We start from the raw sequence: 18,860 nt of genomic DNA on the forward strand, positions 1-18,860 counted from the left end.
AGAATTTTACTAAATTACTGTATGGACTGATACTGTCACCCTCACATAAACTCAAGAATACACATATTATTGGGGTGGACATAGGCTCAAAATTTTTTCACAGAAGCGATTTCCTCCTCAAGAAAATTTGAAGATCATTGTTATAACCAACAAAGATACATTAAGTCCTAGGAGACAGATGACTCTAGACTATATCTAATTATCCAAGAAAGAACCTATGTAAGGTGTTCAGTATTTGACAGTTCACGTAAAAATAAAGACTTTTCCACTGCATTTGCATAATCCCTGATGAGATAACATAACTTACCTCATCCTGGACTCCACTGGTAGTAGTCAACTTGCTCCCGTCAGTAATTGTAATAATTATTGCTGGCTCCAAGAAAAAGGGGTTTCTTCCCTAAAGTCCAAAAATACATAGATCATATTAAGGTCTTAACATTAGTTTAAGTTTTCTCAGTAAAAAGTCAATTCTCAGAACAGTTCATAAATCCCACTTTCTTGTTATTATATTTTACATATAGTATACATTTAAAAAAACTTTGGAAGGAAAAAAGAGGATAACCTTAAAGGAATGGAAATAGGTAGAGAAAAAGGTAGATTTTTCACTTCTTCCTACATTGTTTTAAATTTTACAGTGAGCATTCATATTTATGTCACTAAATATTTAAATTCAAAGGGATTCCACAGTTCAATTCTAATAGTCTGACATATTTAGATACTACAAATTAAAAAGGAAAATATTTTCTGAGAACCTTCTTTAAAAAGAAGGCAAAAAAAGTAGGTGAACATTACCATGTAATTTAATCTATGCCTATAATCAAATGTCTAACCAAGTGACTAGGTATATGGAAAGAAGAACCGGCTCTAAGAGCTGGTTCCATGAAAACACTCCTCTCAGCTTAGCAAATTAATAATAGTCTGAAAAATTAAAATTAAGAAGGGTGGTTACTACAAGAAATTGCTCAACAAGAGGAGTACAAAAACAGTAGCAGACACAATGAAACACAGTGGCATAGAGCTTTCAAATGCTCTATACATAAGGTGAAATAACCTCAATAATTTCCATTCAATTCTCTAGCCAAGTCACTCCATGAGTAGTACTATGCTCAATTCTAGGTAACAAGTCTTCTGAGGGACTCAGATAAACATAAGCTTATCTTTTACCCATAAATGGCTCTCATGTGAGATATCAATCACATTCTGTATAAAACTATGACCAAAGGGTAGAAGTTTCAAAAGGGTAAACCTGGTGTTTGAAATCAATTGTATCAAATTCTCTGCTACTGTGTTCAAGAAAGGATGGAATGAAATTTTATTAAATAGGATGTAGCAAAGCATATGACAAATTTTAATGTGCCTATGAATCGCTTGGAGATCTCAATAAAATGAAGGTTGAGTGAATTTACAAATACTTTTTCAAATACAGTAATTGCGATTATAACTTACTCATAAAGTATGTGTGAAGGGGGTATCTGACAGATTAAATTTCTTGATCAAGTCACACAACTTGTTTTAAGTGACATATACATTTTCAAACTAATGTCCAAGAAACTGTGGTTCCAGATGGATAAAGCTTCCTCTGGTCAAATAAAATACGTTGGATAAAACCTCTAGAAGATTTCAAATGCACAGGAGCATTTAAATGTTACAGAAGCCTTGCAGGATAAAAACATGAATTTACCTTCCCTTCCTCCTCTACAACATTCATGGTCAATTTTTGGAAATACGGTGTTACACAATATTGTGTCTCACACCATTCACCCCCAAAATAAATAATAAATTCTAATAATGTAGGACTTCTCATGGATCTAGAAACAGGCAATGTTCATCCCAACTGATGTTCATTCTACCTGATTCCCTCAGGTAGAATGCTTTTCCTTTCCCCTTCCCACAACCCATCCAGTTCCTAATCATTCTTTAAGGCCCAGTTTAAGTCTTCCTCTTCTTCCATGAAACCATGTGTTCTTACTACAAATTTTTTTAAAATACACTATCTTGTATTATTTACTATTGTTTCATGTGTTTCAATACAGTGAAGGCAAGGATCGTGTCATATCCGGGTGCCAAAAAAAGTATACACGTTACTTGTAGTCATCTTTTGTTATCGGTATATATTGAGTATTACAATTTTGATACAGTTATTTCTTTTCCTCAAATGTGTCTACAGTTTTTTTTGGCACCCTCTGTATTTCTTCCTCAGCCCTAAGCACAAAATATTTAAGCACTGGGCACTTAATTATTCACTGATTCACTGACTGCAGACTAATACAAACCTCCCCAAGTTCACCGAACCATTTAAAATTACTCAAACTTCAATAAGCTTCAAAAAAATATAGATATGTTACCTTTCTATCTCAATATAAATGAATGCTTCCAAAACTTAACACGGAACCAGCCATGAATCTGCTAGGGTACACTACCTCCAAGGGTACACTTTTACCCTCCTATTATCTGTCCAGCCACCCAGTGTCCATTCATATTCACATTTGTCATTCAAACACTTAACCAGTGGCTACAATGTATCAGGCATTGTATTAGGTACAAAATACATAATCTCTACACTCATACATAATAAATGTATGTACCCATGCACATACATAACAATAACTCTCCTCTCCTGGTCTCTACAAATACCATTTTAGCTCAAAAATTGGCAAAGGGAGATAAAGAAAAACAAGATGTCCTAATATCTTCAAAACCATTGTATTTTGATTCCACCCTTAAGCTAAAACTGTAATACTTTGGTTGACTTGCTACCTTGCAAAAACAAATCAGCAAATCTCTTAAAACCCCCATAGCATGGACCAAATACTTGCAGGTGTCCCTGTATCACCTCTACATATTAACCTAAATCAAAGTTGTATTTTCTGACCAAAACTTTGACACCTATCCATTCTTATTCCTGTATTTGCGCACGGAGAATTATCCTCCAGAGCCCAGAGAACTGGTCATTTATAATTAAGAATTTTATGGAGGATGTCAATCCAAAAATACATACTTTCTTAAGAACCATAATGTCTAAAAATCAAGTTAGAATGTACTCAAATTTAGCAGTCTCTGAGTTATTAAAATTTAAGCTCAATTCAAACACTAAAACCAAAGTTGTTTTTTTCTTGACAACAAAACAAAGCTTTTAGTTGAAACTTCACTAGTCTTACACACATAATACTCTCCCCACAGAGGCTATGCCTGAAATTACTATAATGACCAACTACTTGATAATAAAAATAAAGAACTTACGTTACCTCATTTAACCCTAAAAAGTTGGTGAGAGAATTTAATGATACAACCCACAGGCACCCAGTACCTGCCAAAACCAGAACCTTATTGCAATTCCTTCCTGCAACTCCTTCCATGGCCTTCTGCAGCACCTAAAGGTCCTGCTGGTAGCAGCTAATTTTCAATACAATTCCACACCAACCTGGATTATGCCAGATTCACACAATAATGAATGGCGTTACAATCAATTTAGTTTTATTTAATATATTCTACTGGCAGCAAACTTAACTACGATAGGATTAATCCTTTACTTGGTTTCCTATTGATGTGATTTCTTACCCATCAATTATTTTAGTATATGTGCTGCCAAAGCGAGCACTATCAATTCTTCTATATATAAATCAATATACCTCCCCCCAACAAAAACACATTGAAACATAATGCAATATATGTATTTACTTTTTGAAAACTATGTAACTTCAACCAACTTTGAGGGAGTCCATACACAAGATAAAACATTAAGTTCTTTAATGGCTTTACATTTTGGAAAATTCAGATAAAGATCAGAGATAGGAAAAAAGTAAAGAAAAATACGACTATCCTCATTTCACTTATTTATTTGAGGTATTCTCAGATCTTTATTCTTAAGAGTATTTTACATTTTTATTCTTAAATATGTTTATGAAGTCACTTAATTAGGGGAACAGTCCATATTAGAGTTTCCCTCAAAATTCACCTTGGTCATAAAGTTATAAACAGCCTTTATCTTAGTTATAACATCTCAAAAAATAAATAAATAAATAAATAAATAAGCTCTGCTACAACAAAGGCAGCCAGTAGAGGGACTAAAAGTTTACTTTTGCCATTAGCAGCCTTCAAGTCAAGACGTTGCACTCTGAAAGCAGTGGTTCTTGGCAAAGAAATCTAGACATGTCACTAGAAAATATATATTGCAAAGTATAATACTCTACCTCTAGAGCTATTAGCTAACGGAAATCCTGTCATTTTGAAATTTTGATTTGAATATTGGTCCAAAGCCTCAGGTAAGAATTTTTATAAAGTAAAAATTTTTCACTTAAGTTCTCTCAATAATTTAAAAATTCATGGTATTAAGCAATTCAATTAAGACATAAAATACGAATAAGAAAGTTTAAAGAATATTATTAAAGTAGATCTTATCCACGAGAAACTATTACACTTTTGCAACAACAACAAAAATATGCTTCTCAAATGTTAAGTCATTTTGCAAACAAAACAGCTTTGAAAATGTAAATATAAGGCTAATTTCTCTGCAGATATAAACTAGCCTGGTTCTCAGAATCAGAATTTTTAGTTTTACCCAAACGTTTAAAATGTAGTGGCGGGGAGGGGCACTGGAATTTTACTATACCCGTAATGAAGTCTTAGCTATTCATTATCTTCTAAAGCAAAAGGAAGGCAGCCCTGAGCATTCAGAAAACTTTCAGTGGCTACTCCGCTATAGGACCAAAGGGCTCATGTGGTCTTCCAGTGCCACCAGGCTCCACCTTGTGACCAGCCCTTTTAACAATCCTATACAGCCAAGTACCTGTACGTGCTAGTTTTCTCACAGCTTAAGGCTTCTGCTGAAGGGAAAATGTGTACCAAAAGTCAGCTCTGCTGTGGCAGCATCTTCAGCCAACACACACCTATTACTTACTATCTAGCTATTTTGCTACATGCCAGGAAAGCTATGGCCAATAGAAATGAACGAAAGAGATGTTAAGATGTATAACATCTTGTACATCTAGGTTAATAGCATATCACCTAGCAAGAACATCAAAAACTTCCAGAAATAGCTTGTGTTTTTTTTCAATCTGAAACTTCCTTTTCAAGTAAATAACAGTAACAAGCAGAAAAGATGGAAAGGGCTGCCTTGACAAATATGTATTACACCACTAAAGGTTATCATGCATATATTAGACAGTTACTAAGCAGGATTGCTGTTAAAAATTTTCTAACAGTAAGTTGCTAGATTAGATGTTTAGGTACCCTTTATTTATATCTTTGTGGAATCTACATAAATAGCAAAAATATTAAATGATGCCTACATTATCCATCCTACTATTTTCCTCTATTACTTTATTATCCACAGATGATAAAGAGATTAATGATGTTTCTCTCAAGTATGACAAACTGCCTTACATCGTTTAGAAACTTTCTGACATTTCCTTATTAATTTGTGAAAATTCAGATTCTATAAAGAAAATATAAAATACAAAAGTATTGATAAACGTAATGTTCTTCTACTTTAAACTTATTTCTAAAAGAAAAGTATCTTAGGATACAATTCACATCCCAAGTCTTATTAGTCACAATACTGATAATAATAAACACTATTACAACTACATATAACTGAGGAAAAAAGCTTTTAATACATACTTTGCAACACAACTCAACTAGAATAAATAATATTCTTTAGTTCAGTATTGCTCAAACTCTGGATATCTGCGTACCATAACTAAAATTTTTTCAAGTATCTGCTTATTACCTGTACTGTTATTCAGATACTTAATATTTTTCTTTAATCAGTTCCATTTTTCAATTTTACCCTAAAACTATGGCAGTAAGATCTATGAAATCATAGTTTTGATGTGCTAACTATATTTTCTACTCAGTAATTGTCATTAACATTATCAATAAAGGCCTGAGGGGTGTACACTTAAATCAATATTCCAGGGCCAGAATTTCAAGTTTTATGTTTGTTTCAGAATTCAGCAAGATTATTACTTTTATAGTTAAGCTCTCAAGTGGTATAGAATAAGACTTTTGGTGTAAAAATTCTAAAATATTCACCGTAAGAAATTAGTGCTCTTAAAATTATACCTTTGACTACATACAAAAGATCTCTGAGGATATATTACAAGCTGACTAACCATGGTGGCCTCCTAAGAATGGAAGTGAGCAACTGTATAACTTTCTATAAACGCTTGAACTTTTTAACCATGGCATTTATTACATATTCAAAACAAGTACTCTTCAAAATTAAAATGTGCTTAGTATCCAAAAATGAAACTTTAAAAACCTGCTGTTGTATAAAAACCTAGTATCCTAGAATACATTAAAGTCTGTAACTACAGAAAAACATGAAAATCAAGACAAGCAAAAGCAGGAGAATCCATATATTCATTTTAATATAATGACTAAGAAGCAATACCCTGGAATTTGATTTAAATAATTAACAAAATAGTAATGATGCAACAAATATTGACTATAAGAACTGCAAAATTGACCTGCATGAAAAAAGTTAACGCTAAGGAAACTCAACAACTTAAGTATTACCGCATCAAAGGGCAGTAAGAGAAATTCAATATATCTGAAATATTAAATATTTAAGAATTTCACAGATTTTGAGTTTTTCATTTGAACTAGAGTACAAAGTTCGAAAAAGATTACTCTAACAAATAAATTGGTTTTGGCTATATTTAAAAAGTTGCAGACAAATGGTGTTTATACTGCCATAGAGAGTAATGAGGGTATCAGAAATATAATTATACTTAAGAAATACTAACATTCTAGATAAAGAACTTAATATATCCATTGTATTAAGTGGATTGGGTAATAATAATTTGGGGAAAAATTATTCCAGCAAAGTATGTAATAATAAACATGTTAGAAACATGGCAGAAAAGTAGAAAATAAATAAATAAAAGCCAAGATGGAAACATATTTTCAAAGACAAGTTACATAGCAATAATGCTGAAAATCTGATCACAATAAATCATACAGATCTACCTATTCCATTGAGATTAATCATCTACTTGGGTTGTTGATTACCACCACATCTACAGACATTAATTACTTTTGCTAAAGTCTGGTTAAATCACATCTTTAATCACTATGGTTAAAAAATCTCCTTCTAAAAACATCCACACTACGAATATACTCTCAAAAGAATCATTGACACACACAACAGCTGTCCTACAAAAAAGACAAAATTCAAACACAGCATTCTACATAAGTATCTTCAAGACTACAACCGAAAATGAGGGAACTGCCTAATAAATGTTGCGTATCAGTAAAGTTATCAATAAAGCATTCAATTTAATAAAGAAAAAAATTTCATGATAAGCGCTTGGAAAAACTGACAGTCTATAGTTTCCCATATGCTACATCTGAAGGCCGACCTGCAAATAATTGGATAAATCATAATGCAATATTAGTGTTGAACGGCCCTAGTTCGTAAAAAATATGTTTTTTCATTTTCTCGAATGGGTAATAATCCAATTTCAGTAAGATTTTTTTAGGAGGAAATATTTAAATTTCTCTAAATCCATTGCATAGGTATATATACTTGAGTAAAGAGTTTTTAGAAATCCATTCGTACTAGATTCCGATTCACTCACTGATGCTTGATGCTTGAGCTAAATACTTTCCCAAGTATATACAGACTTAAAATTTTAAAATTTTCAAAATGATCACAATTTTGGGAAACAAAACACTAACCACTTATTTCAGACCTATTGCTAAAAAAAATATTTTATAAGCCTTCCTAACTATACATACAAACCCACCAAGGCTTTCCCTTAGAAATGAACCTCATGAAAAAGCAGGTATCACATATGGAGGACTGCAGACTGTTATGTTTTAGATTGCTGCTATAGCAAAAGATCTAATATGACAAGATAGTTTTTTTGCATTAGGACTTACATTCATTATACTAATCTTGTTTGTGATTGGACATTATCCATTCTGGATTAACAACAAAATTTAGATATAAAGAGCTTTTACTCTTTCTACTACCTGATATAGGCCCAATTTTCTGGAGGCAATTCCTTGGTTTTTCTTCCTAACTTACTTATTTAAGAAATGGGAATGACATCTAAAATTGCACAACAAAAATTCGTAATTTTACATTAGTTATTACCTGCCAAAGTACCTAAATGATCAGTAATCATCACAACTCAGGCATTACCAAAGTCCATAGACACCGTTTTGCTTATTGCTAATAATCCAAAAGTACTACTACACCCTGTCATTTTCTTTCAGTCCTAGCTTTTGTAACATCACTCATTGCGGTTATTTTGCAGCCTACCTTTCACAGAACACTGCATATCAACCATCTTCAATTACAGTGATTAAAAATAATCTATTGTCAAAAAATAATAACCTATTGTTTTTGATGCTTTCAGAATAATTGTTTGGATGTTTCCAGTGTACCAGAATACCCAGAAGACTGTGTTGATGTTTCCTAATATCTAATTAGGTTCACCAGCCTTAAGACAAAGGGAAAGGATTCCTTTCTCATGCCAGCATCAATCCTGTCATTTACTAGTTACAAATTACATTACCTAATAGCTAATGCTACAATTATTTTTTCTCAAATACTCAGAACTGTTTTTATTTCTATAATAAACTTTTTTAGATGATTTAATCCTGCCAAAGACCTTCACCAGAGGTTCTTCAGCTTATCTGGGCAAAACTAACAGATAAAAAAATGTTCAAATGTCATGCCCTTTTAAGGCACAAATAAAAAAAGGCAAGAGTCCATAGGGACTAGTGATAAGACATCACTAGGCTGATATAAATTTGTCCTTTGGTTACAACTAATCCTCTTAATCATAAGTTAAAATATTTTTTATGTGCTATCTCTCAATATATCAACAATCACACTTCAAACAACATATGCCCTAAAAAAAGAAATATTGCCCCATGAAAAAGTTCTTCCTAGGCTTATCCTATTGTTTCCCCCCCACACACACACACAATAAATCTACATTATATAATAAACAGTGAAAGAGATCATACATTTTACATTTGATTTTCTGGATAAAAACATTCTCCCTTTACCCCTACCCCAACCATCACCAATTTGAATTCTAAAATACACTGTTACAACGCCCTAGAAATGGACTCAGATCTAAATTTCCTGAAAGAAGCCTTCTTGCTTTTAAAATCAAAAACATGTTTTAAGTACTCACTGTTATAAAACTGTTTCTGAACAAGAAATAGAGACTTGGGGACTTTTCTAACATCAACAGGGAAAGTATTTTTGGAGCAACCTATAGAGCTTCAATTCAAAACCGAAAACCACTGTGTTACCTATGGCATAAAATGTTACTTTAGCTGGAACTACTTAAGAGCTCATTCTAGCTTCTCATGATGCACGTGTGTTGAATTATGAAACAACTTGTATTGTTTTTTCCTCAAAGGTTTCAGATATGAAAGTTTTACCTTGTTAAATGTTTACCATACTATTGGGGATGAACAACATTGTAATAGGGTGTTGTTACAAGAAAGGCTTAATATAACACACTGACAAAATGAAATGCCTGATTTTTCAGAGGAAATGAAAGAATGCATATTTCATTGGGTGGTGAACACACAATGAGATTTATAGATGATGTAATACAGAATTGTACACCTGAAATTATGTAATTTCATTAACAATTGTTACCCCAATAAATTAAAAAAAAAAAAAAGAAAGAAAATCATACACATACCTCTCAAAAAGGGACTCAGATCTACTGGTTATACTTTTAACTAAAATTTATTCTTAAAAAATATAAAAATTACTAACAAAAGCTGCAGAACTGTTCAATAACCAATTGAAATCTTAAAATATTTCATAAATGTCTTTAAAAAGAAATTAAGCATTTTAACTTCTATAGGCCTTATTTTCTTCACCTATAAAATGAGGAAGATGAAGTAAACTTCTAACATCATTTTCAATTCTAAAACCCCATGAAACAATCATTAAGAAAATACTTCTAGAAAGTCCAATGAAAAGTTAAGTCAGTAGATGCAAAAGTTCAATTTTTCTTCAACAGTATATATAAAAATTCACTAAGCTTCAAATTTAGGATTTGTGCTTTAAGTTACATTTCAATGAAAAATAAAGTTAAGTTTTATCTCAATAAAAAGGAAGAGGGATCAGGGAATAAAAACCTCAATCAAAACAAGAAAATCTTCTGTATTTTGTTTATGGCCTGGTGACCATGCTTAAACAGATTAATAAGATTTAAAAAATTAAGTTATTTATGTAAGAAATTTTTTTTAAATGAAAGAAAATGTGGCTGCTTTACATGAGCATTGATCAACAACAACAAAAAAGCCCACCAAGATGATTTATAGGTTATAAATTTGGGTGAAGGATTATGATAGATAATAATTTCAAATATTTAAAAAATTTTTCGTTACAAAATACTGTAAAATCTCTTTAAAGAAATCCATGACATGAACATGGTTAAACTATCTTTTAGCTAATTCTGACCACAAATGACCTCTTCAATCAATTCAAAATTCTTGAATAAGTGGACTTCTTTCATTCAAGTATTGGATTTGTTCCTGGCCTTTTAATTTTCAATTCTACAGTTTAATGCATAATTATTGACATCCTCTTACACAAAGCGAAAAAAAAATTATTTTTGAAAAAATAGTCTATTATTTTTTCCTTTTTTACTTATTTGTTTTCAATAATTTCTAACTAAGAATGCAATGATGTCTTTAGGACATTCTTTTTCATTTTCTTTTAAAAGATCATAACAGAGTAGTTTCTGATTCTTTATAACAGATTTAGTGCTATTATGAAGAAAATTATACCAAGTGTTATCAAAGATAAAAACTGGGTCTTAAATTTTTTCATTTAAATTGCCACCTTTAAAATTAACGCTCAACAGGAAATAATTATATCCATTTTATGCTTTGAGTTCAGTCAAACCTTCTGATTAAAATATTCCTTGATTTACCCAACAGATGTGCTACTCAAAGCTTCCGTGCAAATCAAACTTGTGTAAATCTCATCTTAAACGCACTAGGGGGAGCTGCCTATTTGAAAGAATCCTAAAGCATGTGTAGTCTCTTAAGAGTTCCTTTTCTAACTTGTATTCCTGCAAAACAATGACTTTCTGACTTACCTGCTAAACTGTTTACACCGTTTTCACTTAACGTTTTTTTTTTTTAAAACACCATGCCTGTATTAATCCCATGCTTATCAACTGCCATCAACACAACTTTGGCCAAGCTATAGTACTTTACTTTTCACACTGCTTCTCTAGGAAGTAATGCAAAGCCCGAGAAAAAATATATTAATATGCTACTAGATTTCAAAGCATGTAATAAAAATCAGCTTTAAATCACTAGATATTTTATAATTATAATTTCAAATTTAAAGTTGAAAATAATGAAAACACGAGGTAAATAAACTAATCTATTGATGAAAAAGTATGCTTTCTGCTTATTGAGCAAACACGTCATGATTTTTAAAGTACATTTTAAAATATCATTCCATTTAAACCTCTCATTGATTCTACAATAAGGGTACAATGGCTTCATTATTGGCAATTTGGAAAATGAAGCAGCAAAGGACCAGGGTGGTAAAGTGATTGATTGCCCAATGTTACATAGTAACACAATGTTAAGGTCAGGACTGGGATTCCAGTTTTCACATTCCTGGCCACTGTCCTTCTTTTACACAATTAAATAAAGAGGGGGAAAAAAAACAATTAAGCAAGTTTGATTTTAGAGTCCCCTATCTGTCAATAATTATTGAAAATAACTTGAGGAGGCTTAAAAGTTCAGGGATTTGCCAAGACCTCTCAGTGGGGAAAGGACAGTCTCATCAACAAATGGTGTTGGGAATATTAGATGTCCACATGCAGAATGAAGCTGGACCCATAACCTATACCATATACAAAAATTAACTCAAAATGAATTAAAAACTTAAATGTAAGACCTAACTAAAACTCCTAAAACAAAATATAGGGAGAAAGCTTCAATGACACTGGATTTGGTAATGACTGCCTCAATGACACCAAAGCAGAGGTAACACAAGAAAAAACTGATAAACAGAAGTACATCAAAAATGAAAAGTTCTGTGCATCAAAGGACAATCAGCAGAGTGAAACGGCAATCCATGGAGTGGGAAAAAATATTTGCAAATCACATTATCTGATAAGGGATTAATATCTAGAACAGTTAAAGAACTCCTACAACTCAAAAAAAAAAAAAGGTTTAATGAGCAAAGGACTTGCTTAGGCATTTCTACAAAGCCAATATACAAATGTTTTTCAATAAATAGGTATAGTTACTGTAAATATTTTCCTTATAATTTTGACATTTTCTTTTCTCCAGCCTATTGTAATGCAGCATATAATATATATAAAATACAAAATATGTGTCAATTGACTTTGTTATCAGTTACACTTCCAGTCAATCGCAGGCTATTAAATTCTGGGGGAGTCAAGTTATACATGGATTTGACTGTGCAGGGGTCAGCGCCCCTAACCCCAGTATTGTTCAAGGGTCAACTGTACTTTATGATTCTACTTATATGAAGTATCGCTAGAGTAGTCAAATTCATAGGCACAGAAAGTAGAATGATGGTTGCCAGAGGCTGGGGGGAAGGTAAAATGAGTTATTTAACGGGCAGAGTTTGTTTTCCAAGATGAAAAAGTTCCAAAATTAGTTGCACAATGTGAATATACTTAACATTACTGAACTGTACAATTAAGACTGGTTAAGATTGTAAACTTGATGTTATGTGTTCTTTACCACAATTTAAAAATTAAAGGAACATTCAGGGACTTAAAAAATTTACCAAATTCATCATTGTGTTTCCCGTCCATATATTCAGAATAGTAGTATATTCAAGTATAATTACTTTCTTTTGAAAGATGTCTCTAGATCAATAAATACTGAACTATTATTAATACGTTTGTTGACAACCTATGAGAAACCAAAAACTCAAATGGGAGTTTTCATTACTTGACCTACCAACGTTAAAAGAGAAGCCTGTATTTTGTATTACCAGAGTACGAAGTGGGTACTGCTTGAGTAAAGGAGGGGAAAAAAGCATTAGAATTCTACCTGAATTATCTGCTAAGTCCACAAACAGCTGAAGAATAAAACTGGTTAAAATTAGTCCCCCTAAGATTCATTCCATTTGTCCTCTTCTAAAAGCTACCATTTTTCAATGAGGTAAACACTTAGCATTGAAAATCCCCCCAAAATTAAACTACTGTGTCTCATTTTGGAGTATTTGTCAAGGATTATCTTCACAGAGGACACAGAATAGTAGATCAGGTACCATTCTAAGTCCTGGAACAACCTAATCCGTACTACCACATTTCCCCGAATATAAGACCTAGTCGGACCATCAGCTCTAATGCGTCTTTAGGAGCAAACAGAATACCCAGTATTGTATTATACTATATTATATTATATTAATTATATTATATTTATATTATATTATACCCGATCTTATAGTAAAATAAGACTGGGTCTTATATTAATTTTTGCTCCAAAAGACGCATTAGATCTGATGGTCTGGCTAGGTCTTATATTTTCAGTGAAACATGGTAGCATATTGGATAGAAGTGTGGAATCAGTCCAGTGACAAAAATGATGAATTACAAGCCAGAGTAATATTTAGCAGCTAAACCTAACTGGTACCTAACTTAAACAAAAGACAACGTTGAAAATATTGACAGAAAACAACAATTTGGGACAATATGAAAACTAAACCAATCTACATATAAAACTTTAATCAGACTTCTAAAAGTCTGATTAGACATGTCTTTAGACATGTCTTAACTTTAGGTATTAAGTCTGGTTCAGATTTTCAGTGGCTCTCAAAAGATCAGCCTTATTTGAAACTCCGGTGAACACTTGTGAAAAAAATGTATCAAATTTCACTGCAATGATAAGCAATAAGGTGCTGCTATAATTAGGAAAGATTGACTAGAAGCTACACATTGTTGTATGATTACAGAAATATCAGCAAATGGTACTGATTATCAAAATTAAATATTTATAAGAACTCCTACATGCAAGGAATTTTTTTAGTGAAATATTCAAAGTGCTTGCGGAAAACATTCAATAGGAATCATTTTTCTCAGCTACTTGAACCTTACTGATGTCCTGAAAATTCTGTTAGCATACTAGTGAATATCTCAATGTTTTATTTGCAAGTATGTTCACTAAATTAACAGATGCAACACAGGTATTAAAAACACTTTTGGAATTGGTTATGGAAAACCACCTATGCATATATGTTGAGGGAGCAGTGTGGCAGTATCTCTGTGTCTATATAGATATATATGTACACATGTATATACATACACATATATGCCCCCATTTAGATTAAGAAAATTATTCAGAAACTTAAAAGATTTTTTTAGATGCTCTATAAAACCAATATGCTGTCTTTCATCTAGCTCACCTTTTTTCATTTCCTTCAATTCTTATATTACATATAAGCATTTAGTACTGTGGGCTCCACAGATCCTAGTATAGAATACGAAAGGGAAATATTTATATAAAAACGCTGAGGTTACAGAATAAAAATATTTCACAGAAAATAGGTTGATGCGAAGTACTCTTACAAAGAAAATAAATGAACTATATTTAGTATTAAGTATTTGAGAAATCTAAAATTCTTGACAATTTATCCTTTCCTTTAATTGAAAATATCTAAATTAGAAATAGAGTCTTATGATGAAAAATATCTTCTGGAAAGATGTTTTCTCACTAAACACTCTACTCAATCATTTTCATTTTCATTTCGAAATTGTGGCTTCCTAAATGAGTTTAATGCTAGTGTCATTTTTATGTGCCAATTCAGGACATAAGCATTAATATTAACTCCCTGCATCCTAGCTTATTCATCAAAATAACTGAGAAGCGTTATCCCTTTCCCTTGTTGAATTAATAAGTCATAACATGCAAAAACATCCTCATCTCCAGGTTCTTCACTTGGTCAAAGTAGTAACAGCACAGCAGGATCACCTTAAACCTCAAACTTGCTGTAAGCTTTATAGACGAGAATTTAAATATTCTCCAGCAGAAGATGGCAACTGAGAAAAGGAAAATACAGGTTTAAACGTCCTCAGCCTCTCCATGACAATGTTTTTATAAGGAAGCACCCTAAGAAATATTCTTAACTAGCGGGTAGGAAATAAATGTTTCTAAACGCCTTTCCCATTTAAGAAATGTGATGCAGAAGAAATAATAGTTCTAGTATATACTGACAACCAAGTAAGATAACCAAATGCTAAGTTTCAAACATGCCTTTGAACTGAAAGTTTAGATCAAAACCTTAAGCACTACATATAACAAAAGAATATGAAAGGGAAAAGAAACCCATTATTTTACAGAAAAAACTGAAGAATTCATGGCCAATCTGCCTAAATTACTAAGAGTTGCAAAATAAAGCAGCAGAGAGGGGAAACATAAAAAGATTAATGTGGTAAGGAAATACCCATTTACTTAATTAAACAATGGGAGTGCAGTTCAGTAAAAATAGAAGTGACTCTGAATTGCAATATACTTTAAATGCTATATGGCTAAATAAGCCCTAAGAAGTAAAGTACAAACATTACTAAAACCAGGGAAATTTTCTGTATCTTTCTATATAAAGCAGCCACAAGTTGTAGGAAGAATGCCCCTGAAATTTGTGAAACTCATGAAAACCGTGGCTCATGGAACTTGGGAAAAGAACAAAATGTATACCTAAATGTATCATTGTGGTAACAGTGCTTTGCACTACAGCATAAAAAACGAATTCCTTGGGTTTAATACTTTTATGTGTAACATTACACATTCTTCAGTATCTTTTATTTTCCAGGCCAGCAATCTCCAAAAAAAAGTTACAATGGACCACCTTACATTATTCCATAACGAACCATCATGTGATTTAAAGCTCCTGTCTCATCTTCAAATAGATAAAAGCAAGTGTGAATGGAAGGGGGGCATTAAGGAAGGAAGGAAAGGTTCTTTCATATTTTCAAACAGCCTCTTTTCCAAGAGTTTGGAGTTAAAAATAAATAAATAACCTCTGGACCTGCCATTTAATTCAGGAATGAATTCAGAATTCTTCCTGCATAGTTGCCTATTACATATGCTTCAAAAGCTGAGAAATCTTTATGTATTCAGCCAATTATGACACTTCAATGAAGATCTTACCTTTCAGAGTAGTTATACACTATGGTTAAATTAAACCCTGATACAACAAACAGAATAATTTCCTCTAACGTTTTTAGTAATATAGAAATGAAGACCACTAATCAACTAGTGTCTATAATCATTGCAGACTAACTGCCTGTGGATAGAGTCAGAGAAACTGTGTGGTGAGGCAGGATGTTTTCCCTTTTATGCCCTGAGTGTAAGGTATTAAAACCAATTTATGTCAATCTTATAGCAAAGAATTCAGATTCTAATTCTGAATAGAAATGTATTTTAAGAAAAAAAAGGGCTATAAAAATCACATACAGTATAGTCAGTTTCACTTTTGTATTACGTGTACAGTGTATTTTAATCTGAAATGTTTTATACTTGTATTTCATGTTATGTCGTTTTGGACTGGACTGTGTTTTTCCACAAAAAGAAAAATCAACTGTTTTTTCCACCTTAATAGTCAACCTACCTGCCCATAGTTGTCTATGCCAGTTACTAATCTATTTAAATTTAATAAATCAAAAGCTGTCCTTAGGGATTGGCCAAGAGTCGTAAGTCCTTCAGCCTGAAGGTTTTTCAGTTCATTCATAAACGTTGCATGGTTTTCTTTCCATCCGGCCTGAAAAGAAAAATGTAAGACTTTTTTTTTAATCTTTTAAAGCTTTGCACACATGGACAGCCATTACAGTCTGTGGTTCATTAAGCAGCTGCTTCACTTTTCAGGATGGTTTGGTATTAAGGCGTTAAAATCGTTATCACTGCCGAGGAAACTCTCTTCCAAAGGTGGCCGAGAATAAACCTGCCTGCGCTACAGCTTCGGGTAGCTCACAGCCTAACTACTTTGGAACTTCTCTGGGAGATTTACTTCCTAACGTCGTACCCAAAATTTGGGGATGCAAAGTGCCAGTGGGAAGCCGACCTGAGGACTTCCGAAGTTAACCTACAGCTGTCCCACTGGCCCGCAGCCCTCCGGGGAAGAATCCGGAGACCAAGCCCCGCGGCCTCCCACCCGGCTCCCTCGCCAGCCGGGGCAGAGCGGCCAAGCCTCGGGCCGATGCCCCTTTAATGCAAAGCCCGGCGCGGCGCGGCCCGGCCCGGCTGTCACTGGGGCGAACTTGAATAAATATCCCCCACAGTTCATTGCTGCCGCTCACGCCGCGGAGGGGAAATGTCGGCCATGTTGATCGCAGCGCCGCCGCCGCGGCCGCCGCCGGGCCGGGCTGGGGAGGGCATGGCGGTGGCCCCGCGGCTCCGCGCCGCGCCAGGGCGCTCCGGGGCGGGGGAGGGGGCGGGAGCCCGCAGGGGAAGAGACCTCCGCTCCCGGAGCACAGCGGGTGGGGGAGGGGAGCATAATGAAGGGTGAATGGGGGGCGGGGAGGGCGAGCGAGGCAGGAACTGGGGAGGGAAGGGGGAGGGCGAGGGCTGTTACCTTGATAGCATAGGGCGGCTCTTCGAAAGTGACCAGCATATACCTGTCTCCTCTGCTGGCAGGATCCCGGGCACGGAGCTGCGGGGGAGCGGGCGGGGGACGGGAGAAGAAACAGGGCGAGCGAGAGGGAAGCACAGAGGCGAGGTTACGAGGCGGAGAAGGGGCGCCCGGCGGCCCCCCGCCCCCACCCCCAGTACCGCACACGCCGCGGCCACCCCTCCACGCCGCCCCCCACACACAGATCGGCCCCCACACGCCTCCCGGGGCCGGAGCCCGGGCCCCGGCCGAGCCCGCTCGCAGCGCCCGCCCGCCCGCCCGCCCGCGCGGTGGGGGAGGGGGTCCCCGAGCCGGCGGCTCCCGCAGTCCGGTCCCCGCCACCTCCGCCTCGCCGCCCCCGGCCGCCTTCCCTGCCACCCCAGCCGCCCGCGGGCCGCCGGGCCGGGATCGCCGCCCGGGCTCGGTCAGTCGGTACCTTCATGAAGGTCTCTACCGCGCCTTTGGCCGTGTCCAGGTAGGTGGTGCCCAGATGGCTGCGCTGGTTCATAGAGGCAGACGTGTCTATCAGGAACAGTAAGATGGGCATAGTGCTGGCCGGGGACACCGGGGCCCGAGGTGGTAGAGAAAGAGATGGCAGAGGTGGAGGCGCCGGTGGCGGCGGCGGCGACCGCCGCTACGCGGGGCGGGGGAGCGCGGCCCCCGGGAGGAAAACACCGTCTGGGTCTTTCCTCCGGCTGCGGGGAGTTTCTCCCCCGATAGTTGAGAGGAAACTCCCAGACCCAGTCCTCCCCGTCGTACCCCCTCCTCCGCCTCCTCCTGCCGGCCTGCCCGCTAGGGCGGGCGCCCGGCCGTCTGTCTGTCGGTCCGTACTCCCCGCCTCGGGGGTCCCGTCCCCGCTCCCGGCCCCTGTGTGTGTCCCAGCGGGAGACGGGCCTGGCTCCCCACCCCACCCCCGATGCAGGGAGTGGGGACCTGGGAGCTGGCGAAGAGGGGAGTGGGCTAAGGGGAGATTGGCCCTGGGGCTGTTGGGAGAAGTTTCAGGGACTCCCTCCGCACCCCGGCTGTGTCACCACTTTCTCAGCCCCTCTCGCTACTGAAGCGCTTTTCTCTCTCACACTCCGGTTTTAACTCGGGCAGGGGCTGCAGAGGCTCCGCCTCCTGACACGTCCTCGCGCCACGTGACGCGCCGCCCCGCAATTCAATTCGTTAATCTCTAGCCTCTTATTAGCATATTCAAACAGCTCAGGGGAGGGAGAAGCTTGCAGGCCGGCTCCCAGAGCTGTTATTGAGCACGCGCGAAGGC

General features: G+C 36.1%; 1 protein-coding gene across 2 annotated transcripts in view; it reads right to left on the reverse strand.

Moving 5' to 3' along the window:
• INTS6 (integrator complex subunit 6) overlaps nt 1-18,657 on the reverse strand; it is a 97,477-nt gene extending 78,820 nt beyond the window's left edge. For both annotated transcript variants that reach the window (XR_013993161.1, XM_081045385.1), the window contains exons 1-4: nt 18,033-18,657; nt 17,561-17,638; nt 16,601-16,750; nt 308-397 (exon numbers count right to left, since the gene is read on the reverse strand). Coding sequence is in view for 1 of the 2 variants with exons in the window: in XM_081045385.1 (XP_080901511.1) it covers nt 308-397; nt 16,601-16,750; nt 17,561-17,638; nt 18,033-18,143 (429 nt within the window). In the remaining variant the exon portion in view is untranslated. The remainder of the gene's footprint in view (nt 1-307; nt 398-16,600; nt 16,751-17,560; nt 17,639-18,032) is intronic.
• Between the last annotated feature and the right edge of the window lie 203 nt (nt 18,658-18,860).

The sequence above is a fragment of the Rhinolophus hipposideros genome, assembly GCF_964194185.1.
Source record: "Rhinolophus hipposideros genome assembly, chromosome: 4".
Lineage (NCBI taxonomy): Eukaryota > Metazoa > Chordata > Mammalia > Chiroptera > Rhinolophidae > Rhinolophus > Rhinolophus hipposideros.